The 19,444-nt window shown below is 45.9% G+C and overlaps 1 protein-coding gene across 2 annotated transcripts; it reads left to right on the forward strand.

Moving 5' to 3' along the window:
• The first annotated feature begins 785 nt into the window (after positions 1–785).
• Positions 786–19,213, forward strand: MXRA8 (matrix remodeling associated 8). 2 transcript variants are annotated; one of them, XM_023940520.2, is made up of 13 exons: positions 786–1,089; positions 1,630–1,756; positions 2,068–2,195; positions 7,044–7,064; positions 7,654–7,962; positions 9,153–9,254; positions 10,497–10,627; positions 11,223–11,550; positions 15,455–15,613; positions 16,093–16,123; positions 16,648–16,724; positions 17,911–17,988; positions 18,840–19,213. In XM_023940520.2, the coding sequence occupies exons 3-13, from the start codon at positions 2,147–2,149 to the stop codon at positions 18,863–18,865; spliced, it is 1,311 nt and encodes a 436-aa protein (XP_023796288.1). In that variant the 5' UTR covers positions 786–1,089; positions 1,630–1,756; positions 2,068–2,146; the 3' UTR covers positions 18,866–19,213. The 2 variants fall into 2 exon arrangements, with proteins under 2 accessions (XP_023796288.1, XP_023796289.1); XM_023940521.2 differs by lacking the exon at positions 786–1,089 and having other exon boundaries at positions 1,670–1,756; positions 2,105–2,195.
• The last annotated feature ends 231 nt before the right edge of the window (positions 19,214–19,444 follow it).

Genomic DNA, 19,444 nt, shown 5'->3' on the forward strand with positions numbered 1-19,444 from the left:
TCCTCAGGTCTGCCTTTTTAGAGCACACACATTTGGTTTTAATGTCTCTTTTATAATCTTTTTATTTGGGCTGGAGTTCTTTCTTCTACAGGCAGTCAGTATTGATAGCAGCCTGGGCCCCATCATCTCTTCCCTGGAGGTTATCCTTGCTCTGACAGGACATAGCCCCAACGTCCAAACTTCTTCTTGACCTACGCCTAACAACTTTTTAGCTACTAGCAGGAGAAAAAAGAAAAAGACATAGTAAAAGCTATTCTAACTTATATTCATCTTAATACTTGCAAAAAGCCAATATCACAATATGTATTTATAACAGTGGTAAAAACCCCTGGAGTTGCAGCCTGGAAGGTCCTGTCCATGGTTGGGAGGGAGCAGGGGAAGGAGAGAATGATGGATTCGCTGTCTGTTCAGTGGGAGCAGCTTTTTTGCCCCCCGGTCAGGCATTTTCCAGGCTGCTTTGAACACGGCCTGCTCTGGCTCCCTGATGGAGACAACAGGAAAGGCTTCTTCTTCCATGAGATTCCATGAGATTCATGGTCCAGCAGCTGCTCTGGATCAGTGCTGTCCTTGTTGTGACACCTGGCACAGATCAGGGACATGCGAGCAGGAGCCTTTGCTACCTGCAGGTGTTTCTGGGATTGGAATAATGAGCATTCCTGAGGCTGGCAAAGAGAAACTGATGGGATTAGGGTTGCAGTTAGGCTGGATTTGTTCATATCCAGGTGGTGCCACAGCTCAGGTGATGAGGGTAGGAATATGGAGGGAGGGGCTGTTCCTATCCCATTACCCCTAAATCTCCTCACTTCATAGAAATGTCAGAGTTGGCGTTTCCAGGGAAATTTTACAAAGTTCTTTTCTGAAGATTATTTTAGGATTTTTCCCTAGAAACAAACCAGTTCTCTGGATCCGTCTGGGACAGTGTGAAGTTAACAGCAGGCTTTTTTTTTCATGGTCATGCTATCTAATAATAATAATAGCTTCAGTTTCTTGGAATTTGTTTGGAAGTCCTGGTTCTGTCTGATGATGGAGACAGGATCCTGGACTGGGTGAAGTTCTGATGTGGATGCTCCCAAAGTTTCCCTTGTTGCAGTGTGTAGTTATTTAAATGTTTATTTCGGGGGTAATTATAACTCTCTTCTCTTTCCTGAAACTCCTTCCCCTCTGGGATAGGGGGAATCTATTTTCTGGTAGAGCAGAGAGACAGAAAAATGTCAGAAGGAAAAATTCAAGTGTGGCAATTAAGTTTATCCTCATGGATCCCAAGGGAAGGCTCCTGACTTGTCTTTTTAAATTCTCTTATGGAGTCCCACAGACATTTAAGGACAGTCAGTTTTAATTCCCTTTCTTCACTTGATGACTAATATGACTGAATTGTAAAATCCAATAAATCCAATCCACTAAATGGTGTTAACCATAAGCAACAATAACCTGACAACGGAATGCAAGAAAACAGAAAAACTGACCATATTTTAATTTTCCTATATGTAGTTTTACTTTTAATATTCTAGCAGCAGCTACTCTATTTCCTATTTTATACTCTATTTCCTGACTTTATACTCATTGTAATTTTCCTGTAAATACCCAGCCCTTGCTTACAAATCACAGGACAGGGTAAATACTGTTTTCTAGGTTGTCTTTGGAGACTGGAGCTGGAAGTAAAACCATATGAGGAGACCAAGATCAAAACCCTATTGAAGGCAGCAGAATAAATCCAGTCTGGAGGAGTGTCAGACAAAGGGAGAAACAGCTGGATCAAGTAAAGCACAAGGAAAATTGGTTCCATCCCTAAGGGGAGGGAGAAAGATTTGTTTTGTCAGCCCAGAGCTGTGTGGGACCAACTTCCAGTTTCAACTGAAACTTTGATGTCAGAGTCAGGAAGGGCTCAGAAGGTCTCGGAGGGAGAGGAAGGAGGAGAGGGATCTGCAGAAAGTGTGAGGGAAAGGAAGGAGGTGGAGTGGGACTGGGGAGGTGGGGAGTTGGAAGTTGGAGGTGGAGTAATCCTGCAGAATCTGAGCTGCTGTCCTCAGCTCTGGGGATGTAAACTGATGAGGTCATAGTGTTTTCCAGTTACAGAAAAGAAAGTTAAAGGAAAAAAAATCTTCAGCTTGTTTTTCAAGAGAGGCAAAAACTCTGAGAAGTCGAAGAAATGGAGCAACTTGCAAAACTCCTCCTGTGGCAGATTTTGCTTCAGCAAAGTAAGCTTTGAGCTGTTAGCCTGTTACTTGTTTTTATTTCAGCTGCACAATGGGGCTGGGGGTTGGCTGTGAGATTTTGAGCTGTTATCTTTGTAAGATTTTGTTCAGATTCCTAAATTTGCTCTGTTTTTGTCTGGGGAGGGGAGGGAGTTGTGGGTTTCCTCTGCTTTTTTTGGGGAGAGAATGGAAAAATGTTTGAGGTTGTTGGAGCTCTGTTCACATGTTTGTGCAATTTTTTAAAATTTTTTTTTCCTATCAACAAATTCAAAACCAATAAGCTTGGGTATGAGTACAGCAAAGCTTTCACAGTCATATTTACAGGACTTAAGGTTACTTTTTTAGGTTTGAAGAAGCAGAAACAGCTGAGGGTGCATGTGTGTGAGGGTTCAGATGGAGGGAAAAAAAGATGTGTGGTTTTTGGGTTTCTTTTCCTCTTGTCAGCATAAAGACAGACACAGAATTGACTTTTGGGTAGCAAGGTGCAAGAAAAGAGTAGGAAGTGAGGAGCAGAACTTTTTGGGGGGCTTGTGACTCCTTTCTCTTCCTAGCCCTTTTAAAAGGCTGTGGCTGACACCTGGGCCACTCAGTTCCTCAGCACTGAGGTGGAGTAAGGTGAGAAGTTCTCCCTTTGGTCCCTAATTAATCCACTTTCCATGTCACCATGGCATTTTTGCAATGCCCCAAGGCAAGGTTTAGGAATTGGCAAATGATGGATCAGTCATAGGTACAGAACGGTTAAAGTGGCTCAGAAATCTGGGGTGTGGGGTGGGTTAAAGAGGAGGAGGAGAGGCCACAGTTCTGTCACAACCAGTCCAGTGACTCCCAGTGAGGTTTGGCAGAGCATCTGAGGGCAGGAATAGCAAGTTGGGCTGCTGCAGAGCCAGAGGTCCCATGGGAGCATGGATGATCTCTGACAGAATTTCAGGTGCATTTTGGATTTACCCGGTTGCACTCCAGGCAGCCCTGATGTTTGAGCCCACCCAAATGAGGTTATAACTCAATAGTGCAGATGAGAAGGGGGCAAATCTATGCTGTGAGGAAATCTGTTATCCCTCCTGCACGGAAACCACTCCTTCAAGTGTTAATGTCTCAGGGAGGAACAGCCCGTGTTTGGAATGGCTCTACAAAACCATTCCATGGGCCTGCAGCCAAGGGGGAGCTCACAAGGCAGGGGAGGATTTCTAAAACTCAGAATCCCAGAAAAGCTGGATCCTGTCTGTGCCCCAGGTGGGGATTGGCTCTTTGTACAGACATAAAGTTTTTCCTTTATGCAGTTTCCTGCTCTCTGCATGTTCCTACCTGCAGGGTGGGCTGGAATTTTTGGAGCTGGATGGGTATTTAAGGGCTCTGACATCCTTTTTGGAAGTGGGAGATTCTGCTGCTGGGAAAGTTGTCCCAGGAAGTCTTTAGAAATAAACAAGCACAGAGATTTAGAGAAAATCCCAGTTCAAAGCCTGGCTTGACCATCAGTGGGATTTGAAGGGAAATTCTGTTTTACTGAAAAGCTGAGTCTTGCAGGCTGGACAGGAGGTGAATGGGAGAAGTTTAGGAGGAGCTGTTTTGTGCACCATATCCCTTCTCCAGATGAGCCCAGATGTTTCTCCTGGTTCCTGCTCAGTGGGTTAAAAAAACCTGGCTCCTAGAGGAGAGCTGGGCTCATTTATTTCACTGTCACCTTGCTGCTGCTGCATCAAAAGCTGTCAGGGCCTCTCAGCCCCCTAAAGAGTAAGGATGGAGCCCCTGCTATCCCCAGAGGGTTTGGGGACAGTGTGGTGGGACTGCTGCTTTTCCCGTAATTGTGTAATGACCCTACAGAGCCCATGGAAGCTCCTCTAAACAAAGGGATTCATGGGAGATATGAGGAATCTGGCTCACACAGATTTGGGTAGGAACATGTCCTTTCTGCAGGACTTTTCTGCTCTGGTCATTTTGCATCCCCCAGTATGAAACAGAGATTCAGTGGTTTTATCCAGCACTGAGCTGAGCAGCAGCTCCTGTGTCCCAGGAGGGAGTTTATCCCAGGATTGTTCATTGAGGACTCAGGGGACAGTTTTCTGTCCTTGCCCTGCTCCAAGGACACTACCTGGAGAGCTCTGAGCATGTCACACATCTTTCACAGCCTGAGCCTTTTGCTTCTAGTTTGCCCACAGTTTTTTTGTGGCTTGATTCTTCATGTGAAAAATGGATGGGATTCAAGAAGTAAGAGTTGGCTCTGCCTTTTACAAGGGATTAAGAAATAATTTTCCAGACTGCTTTCCTCTTCCTCTACTGTGGGACCAGAGAGTAACTCTGGGATCCTGCTGAATCAGCACAGAATGTGTCAGGGGATAGCACAGAATTGTCTTTTGTTGGTATTTTTTTGTTGGGGTTTTTTTGTGGTTATGTCACTCAGAGAAGATAAAATGATTGTCCATCCCATGGAGTTTGAAATTCTAAAATGAAAGCCCCAGTTGAGTTCTGTGTTGACAGCTGTGAAGGCAGCTGAGGTTTAGAAGGTAAAGAAGCTGAGGCCTGTGATGACAGAGGTCAGAGCTGTCACCAGGTACATGAAGACTCTTTGGTTTTGCAGTTGGCTTACCAAAATCCCTGCTTGCAGCTGACCCCAGTGCTACAGTTCATGAGCTGTCACCTTTACTGGACTGTGGTTCTACCTCTGTTCAGAAGCTGCTGTGTCATAAAATCCCTTTTTAAAACAGGGCTTGGTTGCTCTAGCTCATACAGCAGAGCAGGGTCCCACAGCAGAGGGAGGACACTGAAAAGAGAAAAAGTCTCATTCCTCCTTCCACTGCTGCTCACTGCTCAGGTTATTGAAGGTCAGTTGTTCTAAATTCCATTTTTTCCAGGCATGCAAGAGGTCAGAGACATACCAGATTCCTCCGATTTCTGAGTGATCTCATTTACAGCTTTGTCAAATAAGTTTGAGCCTTACCCATGAACTGATGAATGTGTGCAGATTTCTAGCATGGCTGGGGAATCAGAACAATCGGTTCTTCCTTCTTTGTCTGCTGGAATTCCTGTGCCTCTTGTGAAGAGTTATCCTTTTTCTTTCCAAACTATGGAAGATATCCTAGGGCAGGTTCAGACTCAAAGTTTCTGTCCAGACTCTGTTTGCACAAAATGAGAAACCCTTTCTCTCCCATCTCTGTGTGCTGAGCTCCAATATTTAAGTTTACCTCATCTAGAATGGCTTTTGTTGTGATGCTCAATGTCAACCCAGCTCTGTGTGGCAACAGCCAGCAAGTCACAAATCCAGTCTATAAAATGCAGAGTATAAAATCCACAGGATCTTCCCTGGTCCCAACAGGACACAGCATCTCCTGCTCACTGAGGGGCAAACCAGAAATGCCTTGGAATGACTTTCTGAAGCAGCAGCATTCCTGCCCTGTTCCTGGCTGAAGTTTTAAGAGTGGAGGGGAAAAGAACCCACAAGACATCAATTTTTCTTGTCTAAAAGCTGTTCCATCCCAGCCAAGCCCCTTTTTCACAGAGAGTTGTGTTTAGAAGTGCTGGCTGCTCAGGCTCCAGCAGCTCCACCTGGGAAGAGGCGGGGAAGAGAAGGGTGGTCCTTGCCCTGGCAGGTGGAAGGTACAGGGGTCCAAAAAGGTGCAGAACCAGGTGCTGGTGTGAGCTCAGAGCTTTGGGTGGCTGAGCTTTTGCCACTTGTTGTATTTACAGCACTGCATTTGTAAATCTGCTTTGGGAATTTGATGCTGCTCAATGTTTTTGCCATTAGCTCTCCAGAGGAAAGGAGAGCAGTAAATGCCTTCATTCCTCTGCCTGAGCCAGCAGAGGATGTTTCTGTCACACCAAATCAATTTGTTGTTCGTGCAGGGCTCTGGAAGTAGCTTCAGACACCATTCCCCAGCTGACAAATCGCTGTTCATGTCACAAACCACACTTGTTCAGCCACGAGGACATTGCCTGGGCACGGTGACTCTTTTGCTGTGCTGGCAGCTGGTGGCCTGTCACAAGTGACACCGATTTTTCCTGGCTGATTTGGTGCTGTGGAACATTGGCTGATACATTTTGCAGCCTGTCAGGAGAGACAATCAAATGATGGAATTGTGATGTCTCTTTCTTATATACAGAGAACACAGACCTGGACCAAAATTTGATTTTTCTCTTTGTGATGCTAAGATTTTAACTGTAAGAAAAAAAATGCCTCTTATCTGTGGTGCCTTTGAGCTGGCAGTTCAATTGAGAGTGCTGCTCATTTTTTGTTCTCTTCCCTCCCTGCCCCCAGACAGAAAAAGGGGAGGAAACTAAGTTTATTCTCAGCACTTGGGGGTGTGCTAAAATACCCCCAGTCTGGAGTTGAATTTGAAATTCATAAATTCCAGGGCTAGAAAAAAAAATAAAAATACAGTCTTTGTCTGCAGGACTTTGTGCCTCTGACATTAGCAGGACAAAACCTCCAATGATTTTGATGGAACCCACTTGGGTTTGGCTGGGTGGAGAGATGAATGGTGGTGTTGTGTTGGGAATCTGTGTTGGGAATCAAAAGCCTGATGCCAGGAGACCTTCTAGACCCCTCCCACACAAGGAACAGGAGGGACTGGACCAGAAAAATGCAGAATCAAAGGAATTGGTTCATCTCTGGCAAAGTTCTTCCTGTGTGGATCTGAGTCATGTGAGTTGGAGAGAGCTGATGCATCCAGAGCACCACAGAATTAACTGTGTAGACAAAGTGTGTCAGGAATGGGAAATGGAGCAGCCAGATATAAACATCAGTATTAACAGGGCAGGGGAGAATAGATGGAGCAATAACAGAGGTGGCTGGTGACTTGGAATTTGTAGCTTTTTTATCCTTTTGTTGTCAGTAACACTCTTCATTTTCTGCTTTGACAGGTTCTGTGTGCTCATATTCAGGTGAGTGGCATCTCTGTAAATCTGCCAGGTTTTGTGAGGAAGAGTGAGAGGGACCCTGATTCCATGGCATTCACAGGGGCTTTCATTCCTAACTTTCATGGGTTATGCATCCCATGCAGTGGTGTCTCTAAACTTGGATTAAGCTGGGGGGCAGGATTAGGAAGGGTGGGTAGGACAGCTCAAGTGTACAATCCTGAGAACACACATGAATGAAATCTGTGTGTTAAAATTTTATTTATTAGGAAAAGGTTTTTCCCCCTGAGGAGGGCAGTGCCCAGGCTCCCCAGGGAATGGTCCCAGTCCCAAGAGCTCCAGGAGCCTTTGGACACCACTCCCAGGGATGCACAGTGTGGGATTGTTAGGGTGCCTGTGCAGGGATAAGGTTGGATCAGTGATTCTCTGGGTCCCTTCCAGCTCAGGATTCTTCAATTCTCCATGACAGTGCCCCATTCTGGTATTGAAACCAGAATCAAAAGCGTGCGGAGATTCCAGCACAAGCCTGACTCCCATTCCAGCGCCTTATTCACACGCCATTAACTGCATAACCCTACAACTCTTTTTTTTTCTGCTGTTTGCTCCTGATTTTCAGTCCCAGCTGATGCCTCCAACCCAGCCAGCGTGGTGGTGTCTGTGCTGAACATCAGTGCTGTGCTGGGCTCCCAGGCTGTGCTGCCCTGCAAGAGCCACCGCATGGTGTGGACCCAGGACCGCCTCAACGACAGGCAGCGCGTGGTGCACTGGGACCTGCTCAGCTCCTACTATGGGGACAGCAGGATGGAGAGGCTCTGTGACATGTACTCAGCTGGGGACCAGCGTGTCTACAGCTCCTACAACCAGGGCAGGATCCTCATGCCTGAGAATGCCTTTGCAGATGGGAATTTCTCACTGGTGATCAAAGGTGTGGAGCCTTTTTCCCCACCCTGTGGAGGGTTTGGGGCTCAATGGGATTTGTGGGTTTTGGTGTAAATGGTTGGCTCACTGCATATTTTTTGATAAATAAATTTAATATTTGATAATAAGCCTAATTCTCAGGAGGAATTTCAGGGTTTGGAACGGGCTGCCTGGGGAGGTGGGGAAGCCCCCATCCCTGGTCTGGGAGCAATCTCAGGTATGCCTGGCTGTCCTTGATGCTTGGAATTCAGGATTCCAGGGTCTGGGAGCAATCTCAGTGCACTGGTGGCACTCAGTGCTCTGGTTATTTGTGTACCTCCAAGTCTGTCCCAGAAAACCTGCACAGCTCAGCACATTCAGCAGATCAAAATCCTCTCAGCATCCCCTCTTACCAAATACATGCATACCTGGACAGTTACATTAAATAATTTCTGCTCCTTGGGCGCTTAGGGAAGTGGAGCTTTCAGCTGGAGATTCAAGGCAGGAGAAGTTGAGGAATTGCCCTCAAACCTAGGGCAGCTGTCTGGTTCTGCTTCAAAATGAAGCCTCCAGCTGGCCCAGGGAAGGTTCAGACTGGATACAGGAGGATTTTTTTCTCTGGAAGGGGTTGTTAAACATGGGAATTGATGCTTAGGGAAGTGGAGTCCTCACCCCTGGAGGTGTCCAGGGAAGGACTGGATATGGCACTCAGTGCTCTGGCCTGGGTGACAAGGTGGGGATTGAGGTTGGACTCAATCTTGGAATTCTTTTCCAACTTCAGTGATTCTGTGTGGTTCTCTGAAGCACTGAGTATTTTATTTGCCTTTGAAACAGACCAGTTTTGAAAGAGAACTTGTAACCACCTGAAAGCCACCTGGGCTTTTTGTTGCCCTGTGATTGTGATTCAGTTCCTGAGCAATGAACACTCCATGGCCATTGTTCCTGTGCCTGCTCTCAGCTAAACCTGAACCAGCTTCCTCTTTCCACCTGTTAATAGAAATATCTTCCTCACAAGAGCAAACCAACTGAACATATTAAGTGACCAAATCATTATATTGGGTGAGATGATTTGTTTCTGTTTATCCCACCCTGGTGATAAGGATGGCTTAGAATGAAGTTGTCTTGTATTCAGACAAGGATTTGGGAAACTGCAAATGACACAAATAATCATTGTCTCAGTACAGAACACGGAATTCCTCTCTCTTTCCTGCTCTACAGGTGTTGCAGAGAGTGATGAAGGCACATATTCCTGCAATCTTCACCATCACTACTGCCACCTGTATGAAACTGTGAAAATCCAGCTGGTCATCGCCAATAGAGGTGGGTGTACAGACAGTTCCAGGTTTTACAGGTGCTACAGGAGGCTTGGGAAGCACCAGCAGAGCCGGGTGCTCTCTGTGCTGTTTGCTGTCTGAGTTTCAGAGGTTCATTTACAAACCTCTCTTCTTCCTTGGCCAAACAGTGCCTGGAGCCTGCTCAGCTCAGTGTTTGCTCTCAGTCGTTACCAAACTGTCCCTGCTGCAGCAGTAGCACACCCCTGGTGACAATCCCTCCCTAGTGACAATTCCTCCCTGGTGACAATCCACACCCTCAGCTCAGCCACAAGGACCTGCTTGTGCTCTGGCTGCTGAGCTTGCCCTGGGCAGCCTGTACTTAAAAACCCACCTTAAGCCCAGCTCTAAAAGCAAGCTGTTGGCAGCTGCAGGGAGTCCCACCCATCCACACAGGCACCCATTAAAACCCATTTAAACCTCTGGAGAACACCAGTGGAGCTACTGGTGGGGAAGTGCATCTCCTCTGCTGCTCTCACAGCACAATAAAAACATCCAGAGAGCCCAGTCTGCTCCTCTGTGCTCTGGCTTCTTCTGTTATTCCTTTTCAAGAGGCAAACATAGAGCAGTGCTGCTTCAGCTCCTCCAGTAATTAGGGCCTTTGTGGGTAGGAAAGCATTTCCTGCTCAGAGGATTGGGATGAAGATCCTCATTCCATTCTTAGCTTGTGGAGGGAATTTGCTTCCTGCTTTCTGAAGCAGTAGATTAACTCTGAGTTAGATGGAGAAGAAAGTGGTCTTGCTTCATGAAATGGCCAAAGATGTAGAGGATAAAGGTGTTTTTGTTTTTTTTTACTAATTACTGAAATAAGTGTGGAAAAGCCAGGGTTGTTCAGTTTTATGCATGTTCAAGCTGTGCCATGTGGCAGTATTTTGGGTGGGGGTGTCTTATAGGATTCCAATCTTGTGGAGTTTTAGGATTCCAAGAGAGCAATCTCAGGTGTGCCTGGCTCTCCTTGACACTTGGAATTCAGGATTCCAGGCTCTGGGAGCAATCTCAGATGTGCCTGGCTGTCCTTGACCCTTGGCATCGAGTGGGAACTTCGCATCAGCCATGTCCATGAGATCGCGGTGCACTACAGTGAACTGGCCTAAAATTTTGCTGATTTTGGCCAAGGAAAGGAAACCTGGGAAGGAAACTTAAGTAGATTAAGCAGGGAAAAAAGGGACAGGAGGGAAAAATGGCACGAGTGGGGAAAAATGCCCATTCCAAGGTTGAGTTTCCCCAGCAGGTGAGGAGGCCAGCGAGTATTGGGATGGTGAGAAGCCAGTTCTGGTGGCCCCAGCGGGCAGCACGGTGACGCTGCCTTGTGTCAACCGCCAGCACATCTGGACGGAGCGGCACAGCGAGGAGGAGCAGCAGGTTCTTACAAATACATACTATAATATTAGTTTTTTTGTAAAATAATAGAATAAATGTCATGTATACATATATATATAAAGTAGTTTTGTTATAGTTTTAAGTTTAACTAAACTTAGGCATAATAGTAAAATAATTAGTAGCTATGCTTAAACTACTTGTTTAATTAAGATAACATTTGACAGACATAATGAAAGTTTTTGTTACTGACATGTTAACTATTAGTACTTATTGTCTGAAGAAAATATAAACTTAAAACTAGAGGTGATAATAAGAATAGACTAAAACTATAACTAAGAAATGAGCTTGTTTAAAAAAAGGAGTCCTAAAGAAAAGTTACGTAGTTTTTAGAATATGTTAACTAATTTAAAGAAAAGTTTAATTATGTAGAATTGTTTATAAATACGCAATAAATATAAATATGGTTTATAAATATGCAGTAAGCTAATACAATATAAATATATAAAAAATGTCTCCAAGATAGCAAGTGTGCTCTTGACAGAACGCCAAACACCCAGCTGTTAATCTTTGCTCTGTTATCTGTGTCTCCTTAAACTCTTAAATTTTACCAAAAAAGTCAACCTGGTGTTTTTCCAAGGTGGTTCACTGGGACCGGCAGCCCCCCGGCGTGCCCCATGACCGCGCTGACCGCTTGGTGGACCTGTACGCGTCCGGTGAGCGCCGCTCCTACGGGCCCCTGTTCCTGCGGCAGAAGATGAACGTCACCCGCGGCGCCTTCGCCCTCGGAGACTTCTCCCTGCGCATCTCCCACCTGGAGAGCGCCGATGAGGGCACCTACTCCTGCCACCTGCACCACCACTACTGCGGGCTCCATGAGCGCAGGATCTACCACGTGTCCGTGACAGAGCCAGAGAAGGAGAGGAAGGTGGTGAACCTCACCACACACAGCGTGGCCCCAGCTGCAGGTGAGTGGTTTCTCCTGTGGAGAATTTGCAGGAAATCCTGCTGGGAAAAGCCAGACTCTCTCTCCCTTTAGTTGGATAAAATGGCGGAATCCCTCTGCCTCGTTGGTGGACGTGGTGCTCGGTGCTGGGTTTAGTAGATGAGGAGCTGTTAGGTCAAAGGTTGGATCTTAAAGGTCTTTTGCAGCCTGGTTCATTCTGTGATTCTATGGACTTCTCACAGAGGGGTTTTCCACACTATGAGAAGTATCCACAGCTGCATCTTTGGGGCTCTAAAGAGCTCAGCCAGCTCAGCTCCAGATGATTCCAAGCTGTTTCCATCACCTGCCTGCACCTGGAGCTGCACAGGGGCAGTGAGGATGCTGTGGAATGTCCTTCCATCACTGGACTTGATGCCTTAGGATTTTAGCTTTTATATTTTCTCACGTGTTTGTAGTCCTGCATCCATATAGCATGTTAGCTACAGCTTTCCCATTTTGGTCAACAATTCCTCTCCAGGCCTGGGATCAAGGACACCTTGCTGTCTCAGGCCCTGAGAGATTGAAACAAAATTGAGTGTCAGTCCCCCTTTTGCAGTGCTGAGGGCACAGGGCAGCTCCTGGCCCCTCTGTCCCAGGGCAGTTCTGCACTGCTGACAGGCCCTGGGGCAAACCAGATGGGTTTGTTCCGTGCTTTTGTACAGCTCCCTCTCACTTTTTGTTGGCTTCCTTTCCTCCACACTTTTATGGATCGGGAGAAGGTGTGGGCAGGGGGTTGATGCAGCCCTGCCTTTGCTGTCACAACTCTTGTTTGACACCACAGTTTGTCTCTGCACGGATGTTTAGGCTGTGCAAGGTGCCAGACCATGCAGAATCAACCACCAGGAATTTTACTCCACCCTTCAGCTTTTTTTTTTTTTTTTTTTTTTGTGTGTGTGTGTGCCATAAACCAATTTTCATATTTTCCACTGCACTGAGCTATCATCTGTCAGCCTGTCCAAACTCAAAACCATCACGCCTCATTCAGGCAGAAAAAGAAAACAAAAATCCCAAGTTTAATATTTTTTTTTTAACGTCTTTTGGGTATAGTTCTTTATTAACACTTTAAAATATTCATTGTGTTTTAATATTTATTGGCTGTTTAATATAGAATTTTGATTTACTTCATACATTTTTTAATAGGTTTATTCTCCTGTAGAAATTTGCTTTCTCAAGTCATAGAGACCTAAACTTTTTCCCTGGGGCTAAGGTTGGTGTCCAGAAAATCCAGGCAGTGCTGAGGAGAGGTGGCTGGAGAGCAAGACATCCAAATAACAGAGTTCCTGCAGACAGCCCTTGAGCCTTATCCACAGATGGAAGCTAGATCTTGTTTCCAGAGTCATTCACCCAGAAATTTATTCCTCTTTTTCCTGGATGTTGTTCTGAGTAGTTCCCTACCTGCTCAGAAATGAGGTGGAATCTCTGAGTGATTTAACCTGAGTTTGGCTGTGGTGCTGGAGGAATTTCCCTTCCTGGCAAAAGCCACTTCCACTGTCCAAAGCAGCAGCTTTGGGACAGTTTTGTCCCCTGCAGGCAGTGACCCTTCAGCTGGGCTGGGAGCACCACACACAAAAATGTGCTGAGTCTGTGGGAATGTGCAAGCAGTGGAGACATCCAGAGGTTTCCTTTTCCAGCCCTGCCTGGGTGCAGCAGGGGAGGCTGAGGCACTGCCCCATTCCATGAAAAACTGCCTGGAATTCTGGAGAGCACAACATAAATGGGGAGACAACAAAAGCAAACCAAGGAGCTTTCTTCAGGCAGCAGCCTCAGCTCCTGGCCTTGCTCCAAGCTCCAGAGCCATTCCCAGACAGGAAAGTTTATCCTGTTTGGAAGAGAAGCAGGGGCTCAGTGCTGCTCTCAGGCTCAGCAGTGTAAATGTGGTGGATGTCTACTAAAAGAGTATTTTTACTCAGGATTTGCTCTGCAGCACGTGGCTGAAGAATCTGTTGTGTCTCATCATGAGGGCTAAAATATTTGCAACCCTTTGTGGAAAGCTCCCCACTTTTTCCAGCCGAAGAATTTGGTCCTTGATGCTTGGGGAAAGTCATGTTAAACCACCTCTGGTCTAAGCTTTTCCCCCCGACACTGTTAGGATTTATTCCCCCCACCCCCGCCTCTGCTTAGGATTTATTTTCTCCCCCAACACCATCAGGATTTTATTTCAGTGGTTAAAGTGTCCTGGGAGTGAATGCGGGGCAGGTTGTGAGATGTGCTGAGAGATTAGATCTTGGATACAGAATAAACCTTCATCACCACAGCTTCAATTCTGGTGTAGGGTGAAGAGGAGTCTGTGAGACCTTGTGATCCTGCTCAGGGCACTGACACTCACTGGCATGACAGAGCTGTCCCTCCGTGCCTCAGTTTCCCCAGTTATAAAATGGGATATATTCCACTGCCCAAAGTTATGCAATCTCTGTTTCCACTGTTTGCTGTTGCAGTGACCTCCTCAGTGTTGCCTAAAGTTCAGCCCAATTTACCCCTGTCTTGCAGTACTTTGGGAAAGCAAAAAGCCAGGAATAGAATTCCTTTGTTTGCTGTGGCACCATCTCATAGCAGAAAGGAGGCAGGGATGTGACAAAGCAGAGCTGTCACATGTGCTGTTTTCAGCTTTGCAAGTGGGTTTGAATTGATGTTTTTTAGCTTGGCAGGGTGGAAATCCCATGGATTTTCCAGCATTGTGTTCAGGGAACACAGGGCATCTGAAAATACCAGTAAAAAGCAGAGTGCTGCTGGAGTAGAGCACTGGGCCACCAGAACAGAGCATGTTGCTCAAGCTTTTTGATTTTCTAGGACTGCTGTTGGCATTAGCAAACAATCAGCTCTGATTTCAGAGTGTTTATTTCAATTCACTCTTGCCTGGCTTGATTTTATTTTTGCTGGGTTGGTGTTTTTAAATGCTGGGAACAAACTGCCCAAAAAACTGGAACCAGTCCCTGTGCCAGCACTTCCAGAAGTGTCAGAACACATCTGCTAAAGGGTACTGTGGCTTTGGAGATATTTCCCCCCCACTTTTCCCCTTGTTCTGTCTGGGTAATTAGCAGGAGGAACTCCCAAGGGAATGGGAGGTGAGGGCTCCATCCTGTTCTCACCTGGTGCTCTGTGAAAATTCCCTGTAAGGTGCGAAGGTGTCATTTCAGCTCTGTTTTGAAGGAATAAAACCTTCTCCCAGAAAGTCTTGTGGGATTCCATCCATGCTTGGGCTGGCTTTGTCCATTTCTCTGAGTGCTGCAAGCAGAGGAGTCACTTCCTCTTTACGTGTGTAAAACATTGACCTATTTATTTGAGATCTGCAAAAAAATGTTCCACGTAGAAGTTTTGAGTTCCCCTTCCCTGTGCTGTGGAACAGAAATTCTACTGCACCCACAAAAGGAATGGAATCTTGGCTTTCCTCTGTGGTTTTTGTTGTTTTGTTTTTTTTTTTTGGGGGGGGTGGGGTGGGGGAGGTATTTATTTTATTGATTTTTATTTCATTTCAAAGTAAGCTCATTTTTTGGCATTGAAAACTCTTCCCACTCCATAAATTAAAACCCTTGACAAGGAGGGGCTGCTCTCTGGAGCCAGAGCAGTGTGGAGTGTGTGTTGGAAGGGACCCAGAGGAGGGCTGTGTTGCCCTCTGGAAGGTTTGGGGCTGGCTGGGATGGCTTTGCTCTGGAATTCCCCACTGCTGATGGCCCAGGGATCACCAATTCCCTGATAAATCTGGGGAATCATGGTTTGGTGAAGAGCACAGCATGTCCCACCTGCCAGAGGTGCAGGGTGGTGTAAATCAGGCACTGATTTGCCCTTTAGTTCTTGCAATTCAGAAGAATTTCACCTCCCTGAGCATTCCCACCTGTCATCCTGCCTTTCTCTGGATGTCACTTCCAGTGATCCCGCTTTCCTTCCCTCAGATCCAAATGTGGTCAGGGGCCACAATGTCATCAATGTCATCATCCCTGAGAGCAGGATGCACTTCTTCCAGCAGCTGGGCTACATCCTGGCCACTCTGCTGCTCTTCCTCGTCCTCCTCATCATCGTGGTCCTCATCACCCGCAAGCGCCGGCAGAGAGGTGAGTCCAGGGAAAACCTGTCCTGTCCTGCTTGGAGTGGCATCCTGGGACATTGTTCTGCAAATGGTTCCTGCAAGGAGCAGTGCTGCATGCAGGGATCCCCTCCTGGAAAACCAGGAAGTTGCCCAGTGGGGAGGATTTGCAGGGCTGGTGTGGTGTAAAAATGTCCAGGCCTCGATTTCATGGAATTGTTGGGTTTGGAAAAGATCTCCAAGGTAATCAAGTCCAGGTTTTGGCTGAATCCCACTCGCTGATTTGCTGAGTTGCTCTGTAGAAGGGAGAAGAAAAGCCCTTCACAAGTGGGATTTATCCCTTGGGAACTCAGGGGTCCGGGTCCTTGCTGTGCTGGGTGACTCTGTGGGATTCCATCAAGGGATCTCTGGGTGACACCCAAAGCACTGGTTTTGGATCCATGGATCCATCCAGGAATGCATCTGGACTGGCTGGGACTGCTCATTCTGCTTTTTCCTCCTGCTTAGGTTATGAATACAATGTGAAGAAATACGGAGAGTAAGTATAATTAATTATAATAGAATTAATATTATTAATTTGGTTTAGAATGCAGTAAAATGGACTCATGCCCCCCCTCCTCAGCTAAGAGACTAAACGAGCTGAAAATCTGGTTAGGAGGAGGAAGTGGAAGGAGAAAATGGTTTGTGGGGCTGATTTGGCAATTGAATTTTCTCTCGTTATTCTTTGGGAACTGATTCAGGGATGAAGTTTCTGTGAGATGTCCTTGGGAGTTGGTGGGAAAGGAGTAATACACAGATCTGCTGTGAGATGGGGCCAAGATCACGGACCTGGGCTCCTCCAGACCTTATTTTATATGATTAAAGTGAAAGAGATAAGGAAGTTCCAAGATTGGCTGCCCATTGTTCTAAGATCTGGACAAACAGAGAAAAAGTGGGGGGGAAAAAATAAAAATTAAAGCAATTAAATTCTCTAAAGAAGTAAAGCTATTGGGGAAAAAGTTTGAAATGAGCCAGTTATTAAAGGATGTGACAATACCATTTTCCACCATTACTCCCCTTCAGGAAGGATGTGAATCTTAAAGAATTTACAGTGGACGCGACAGATCTGACCCCACACAAAAGTGAAGACATCAGGCTGGGTAGGTATCCCTGGCCACCAAACCAGGTCAGAAGCCTTGTAAATCTGAAATTTCTAATGGCACTTGGATATTTTAAAGTTATTTAACCCATTCTTTAACCTCTGGAAGTGGGTATGACTTTATTTGACCAGAATTGGATAAAGAGAAGTCCTGAGTTAGTTGAGTTCATTGTCTCCACCTTTTGTTGAAGCCAGTTTGGTTTAACTTTCTGATTTTCATCCTCCGTGGATGTCAAATCATTCAGTGAACATTTGGGCCTTCTGTCAAGATCTGTGGTAGCAATTAGGGCAGATAAACAGAGAATGAGAGGAAGAAAATTTGCAACAGAGGCCCTGTGGTAGAGAAAATACAAATCCCCCTGGAACTTGTGGTAAAATAAAAGACAGTGGGCAGTGGGTAAGGAAGCTCATCTCACACTGTGAAAGTGGTTTTTTGGGGGATTTATAGGACTGATTTGGGGAATTTCCAACATTTCTGAAGATAGATGCTGTTCCTTGCTGGGGTCTGAAGGTGCAGCCTTCAGTTTATTGCGTCAATAATTGATCGGGGGTTGGTTCTTGCTGGGACTTGGAGTGAATCCATTTCACAAAAGTGATGCTCTTGTCTGCACCACCCTGAGATTCCTGAAGCCTTGTCATGATGCCAAGTTCACATCAGCTGCAACTTGCTTGGTAAGCAAGGAAATAATTGTCCCTTTGATTTTTTTAATTTTGCATCCCCAGTAAAGGTACAACCTTTAAAAGAACAAGCTGACAAACATTAGGTCCAAAGAATTACTGTAAAGGCCCCAGTAAACAAGAGAGATACAAAATTGGAAGTAAAGAAAGGAATTGCAGAGGGTGGGTTGCAACAGTCCTTCTCTGTGTGTCCCAGGAGAGCAAAATCTCTGGATAATTGCATCAGTCACCTCCAGGGGTGGTATTTGAGGGGATAATCCAGAGCTGGAAGGATTCATGGTGCCTGTAAGAAGCAGGGAGCTGAAGTTTGCACGACTGATTAATGCCAGGGGCTAAAATGAAGTCAGAGCTGTTTTCCTGCTGAGTAACCCCACAAATAATTCCTAGAAATCAGAGGTGCCAGACCTAGAGCACATCAAGGAAGGATTGATCACCCCTGTCTTGCTCACAAAACTCATTTCCTTTTAATATCCTAATGCCTGTGGGAATTCTGCTCCTCTCTCGCACAGATTACAAAAACAACATCCTGAAGGAGAAGGCTGAGCAAGCCAGAAGCTTCCCAGCAAAGAACATTGATTTAGACAAAGGTAATCATGACTTTCTTCCCCTTTAATTGGTGGCTGCAGGGACCTTCAGGGCTGCAGGATGGGCAGCAGGAGGGAGAAACAGTCCATCAGTGAGTGACCAAGGCACAGCCAAAGAGGAATGAGAAACTTCATGGCAAAACCAGGAATGAGAAGCCAGCTCTCTTCCCATCCTTTCATCATGGAGCCACAAGACGCAAGCAGTGATTAGGCTTTTAAAAGCTTTGGGCATGGCACAAATTGGAATTTTTCTTGATTAGAAAAAGAAAGCCTGGCAGGGGTGGAACAGTGCCTGCTCTACTGTGACCTCAGAGGGAGGGAGATGGAGCCCAAAAATGTCCTGGCGTGCTGTTTGGGCAGAAAACACTGTGCAGAAGGAGAGTGTTTGGAGTTGAATTAATTTATGGGTAATGGGCAGTTGCTTCATCCAAGAAAAGCAAAGAGCTCTCCCTCCCTGGGGGCTGAATCTCCTCTTTCTGATCCAGGATTAATCCCCAGGGTTGTGCCACTGCTTGTAGGACAGCAATTCTGTCAAGCAGGGCTTGTGATCAGCTCAGAGATTCCATGACTCATTCCAGGGGAATGAGAATTTAATAAATGGGGCTGAAACGACATTAAGCAGGGAATGGAGAGCCCAGGAGCTGTCCCTGATGGAATTCTCATGGCATTTTCTTCTGCATCCTGTATGGTGGATCTGGGCAATAATTTACCCACAGTCTGTCTCACTGGGGGGCTTTTTAATATCAGGGCTGTCAGTGACTGCAAATGGTCACTCCAGAAACAAATCCATGTGCTTCTTTGAATGGTTTGAAATCTCTCTCCAGGTGCTGACCCTCGTTTCCATTTGCTTTCAGATTTCAGGAAGGAATACTGTAAATGAAGGCCCTCCCAAGCTGCTGGCTGGACCAGAAGCTTCCATCAGAGATAGATAACATGGAAAAGAGATGCCTTTTCTTAATTCCATCTCCCTCCAACTTCCATAGAATTTTTTCCACATCCACTTTTTCCCCACACAAGGGTGCAAATGCTTCATGAAAGAGTTAAACTGTCTTGTGTGCATTTATAGGGTTGGGTTGCCTTTTCTTCCTCTGTTCTTTCAATCTTTCCTTCCCCTTTTCTTTCTTGACAATTATTGTTGGATTTTATGCATCAATGATTTTTATGAGCTGAATCAGCAGAGGTTTTGCTTTGATGTTATTGCTTTAAATAAAACCACCTGCATCACTAATTCTGAGCCATCATTACACCAGGCATTTTTCCATGTGGTGAATCCATCAGGATAACAATGGCAAAGGCTGATCCCTGTCCTAGGCTGGCATAAATAATTTCACACAGAACTTTGCACGAACCAGGTGAAGCACAAAGAGCACAGCCCTCCCAAATGGTAGTGCAAAACCTCATTTTATCCATGGGTAAATGTCAGTATCCTCATTTTACAGGGAAAGGGAAGCACAGCAGT

Source organism: Cyanistes caeruleus, chromosome 22 (assembly GCF_971803275.1).
Source record: "Cyanistes caeruleus chromosome 22, bCyaCae1.hap1.1, whole genome shotgun sequence".
Lineage (NCBI taxonomy): Eukaryota > Metazoa > Chordata > Aves > Passeriformes > Paridae > Cyanistes > Cyanistes caeruleus.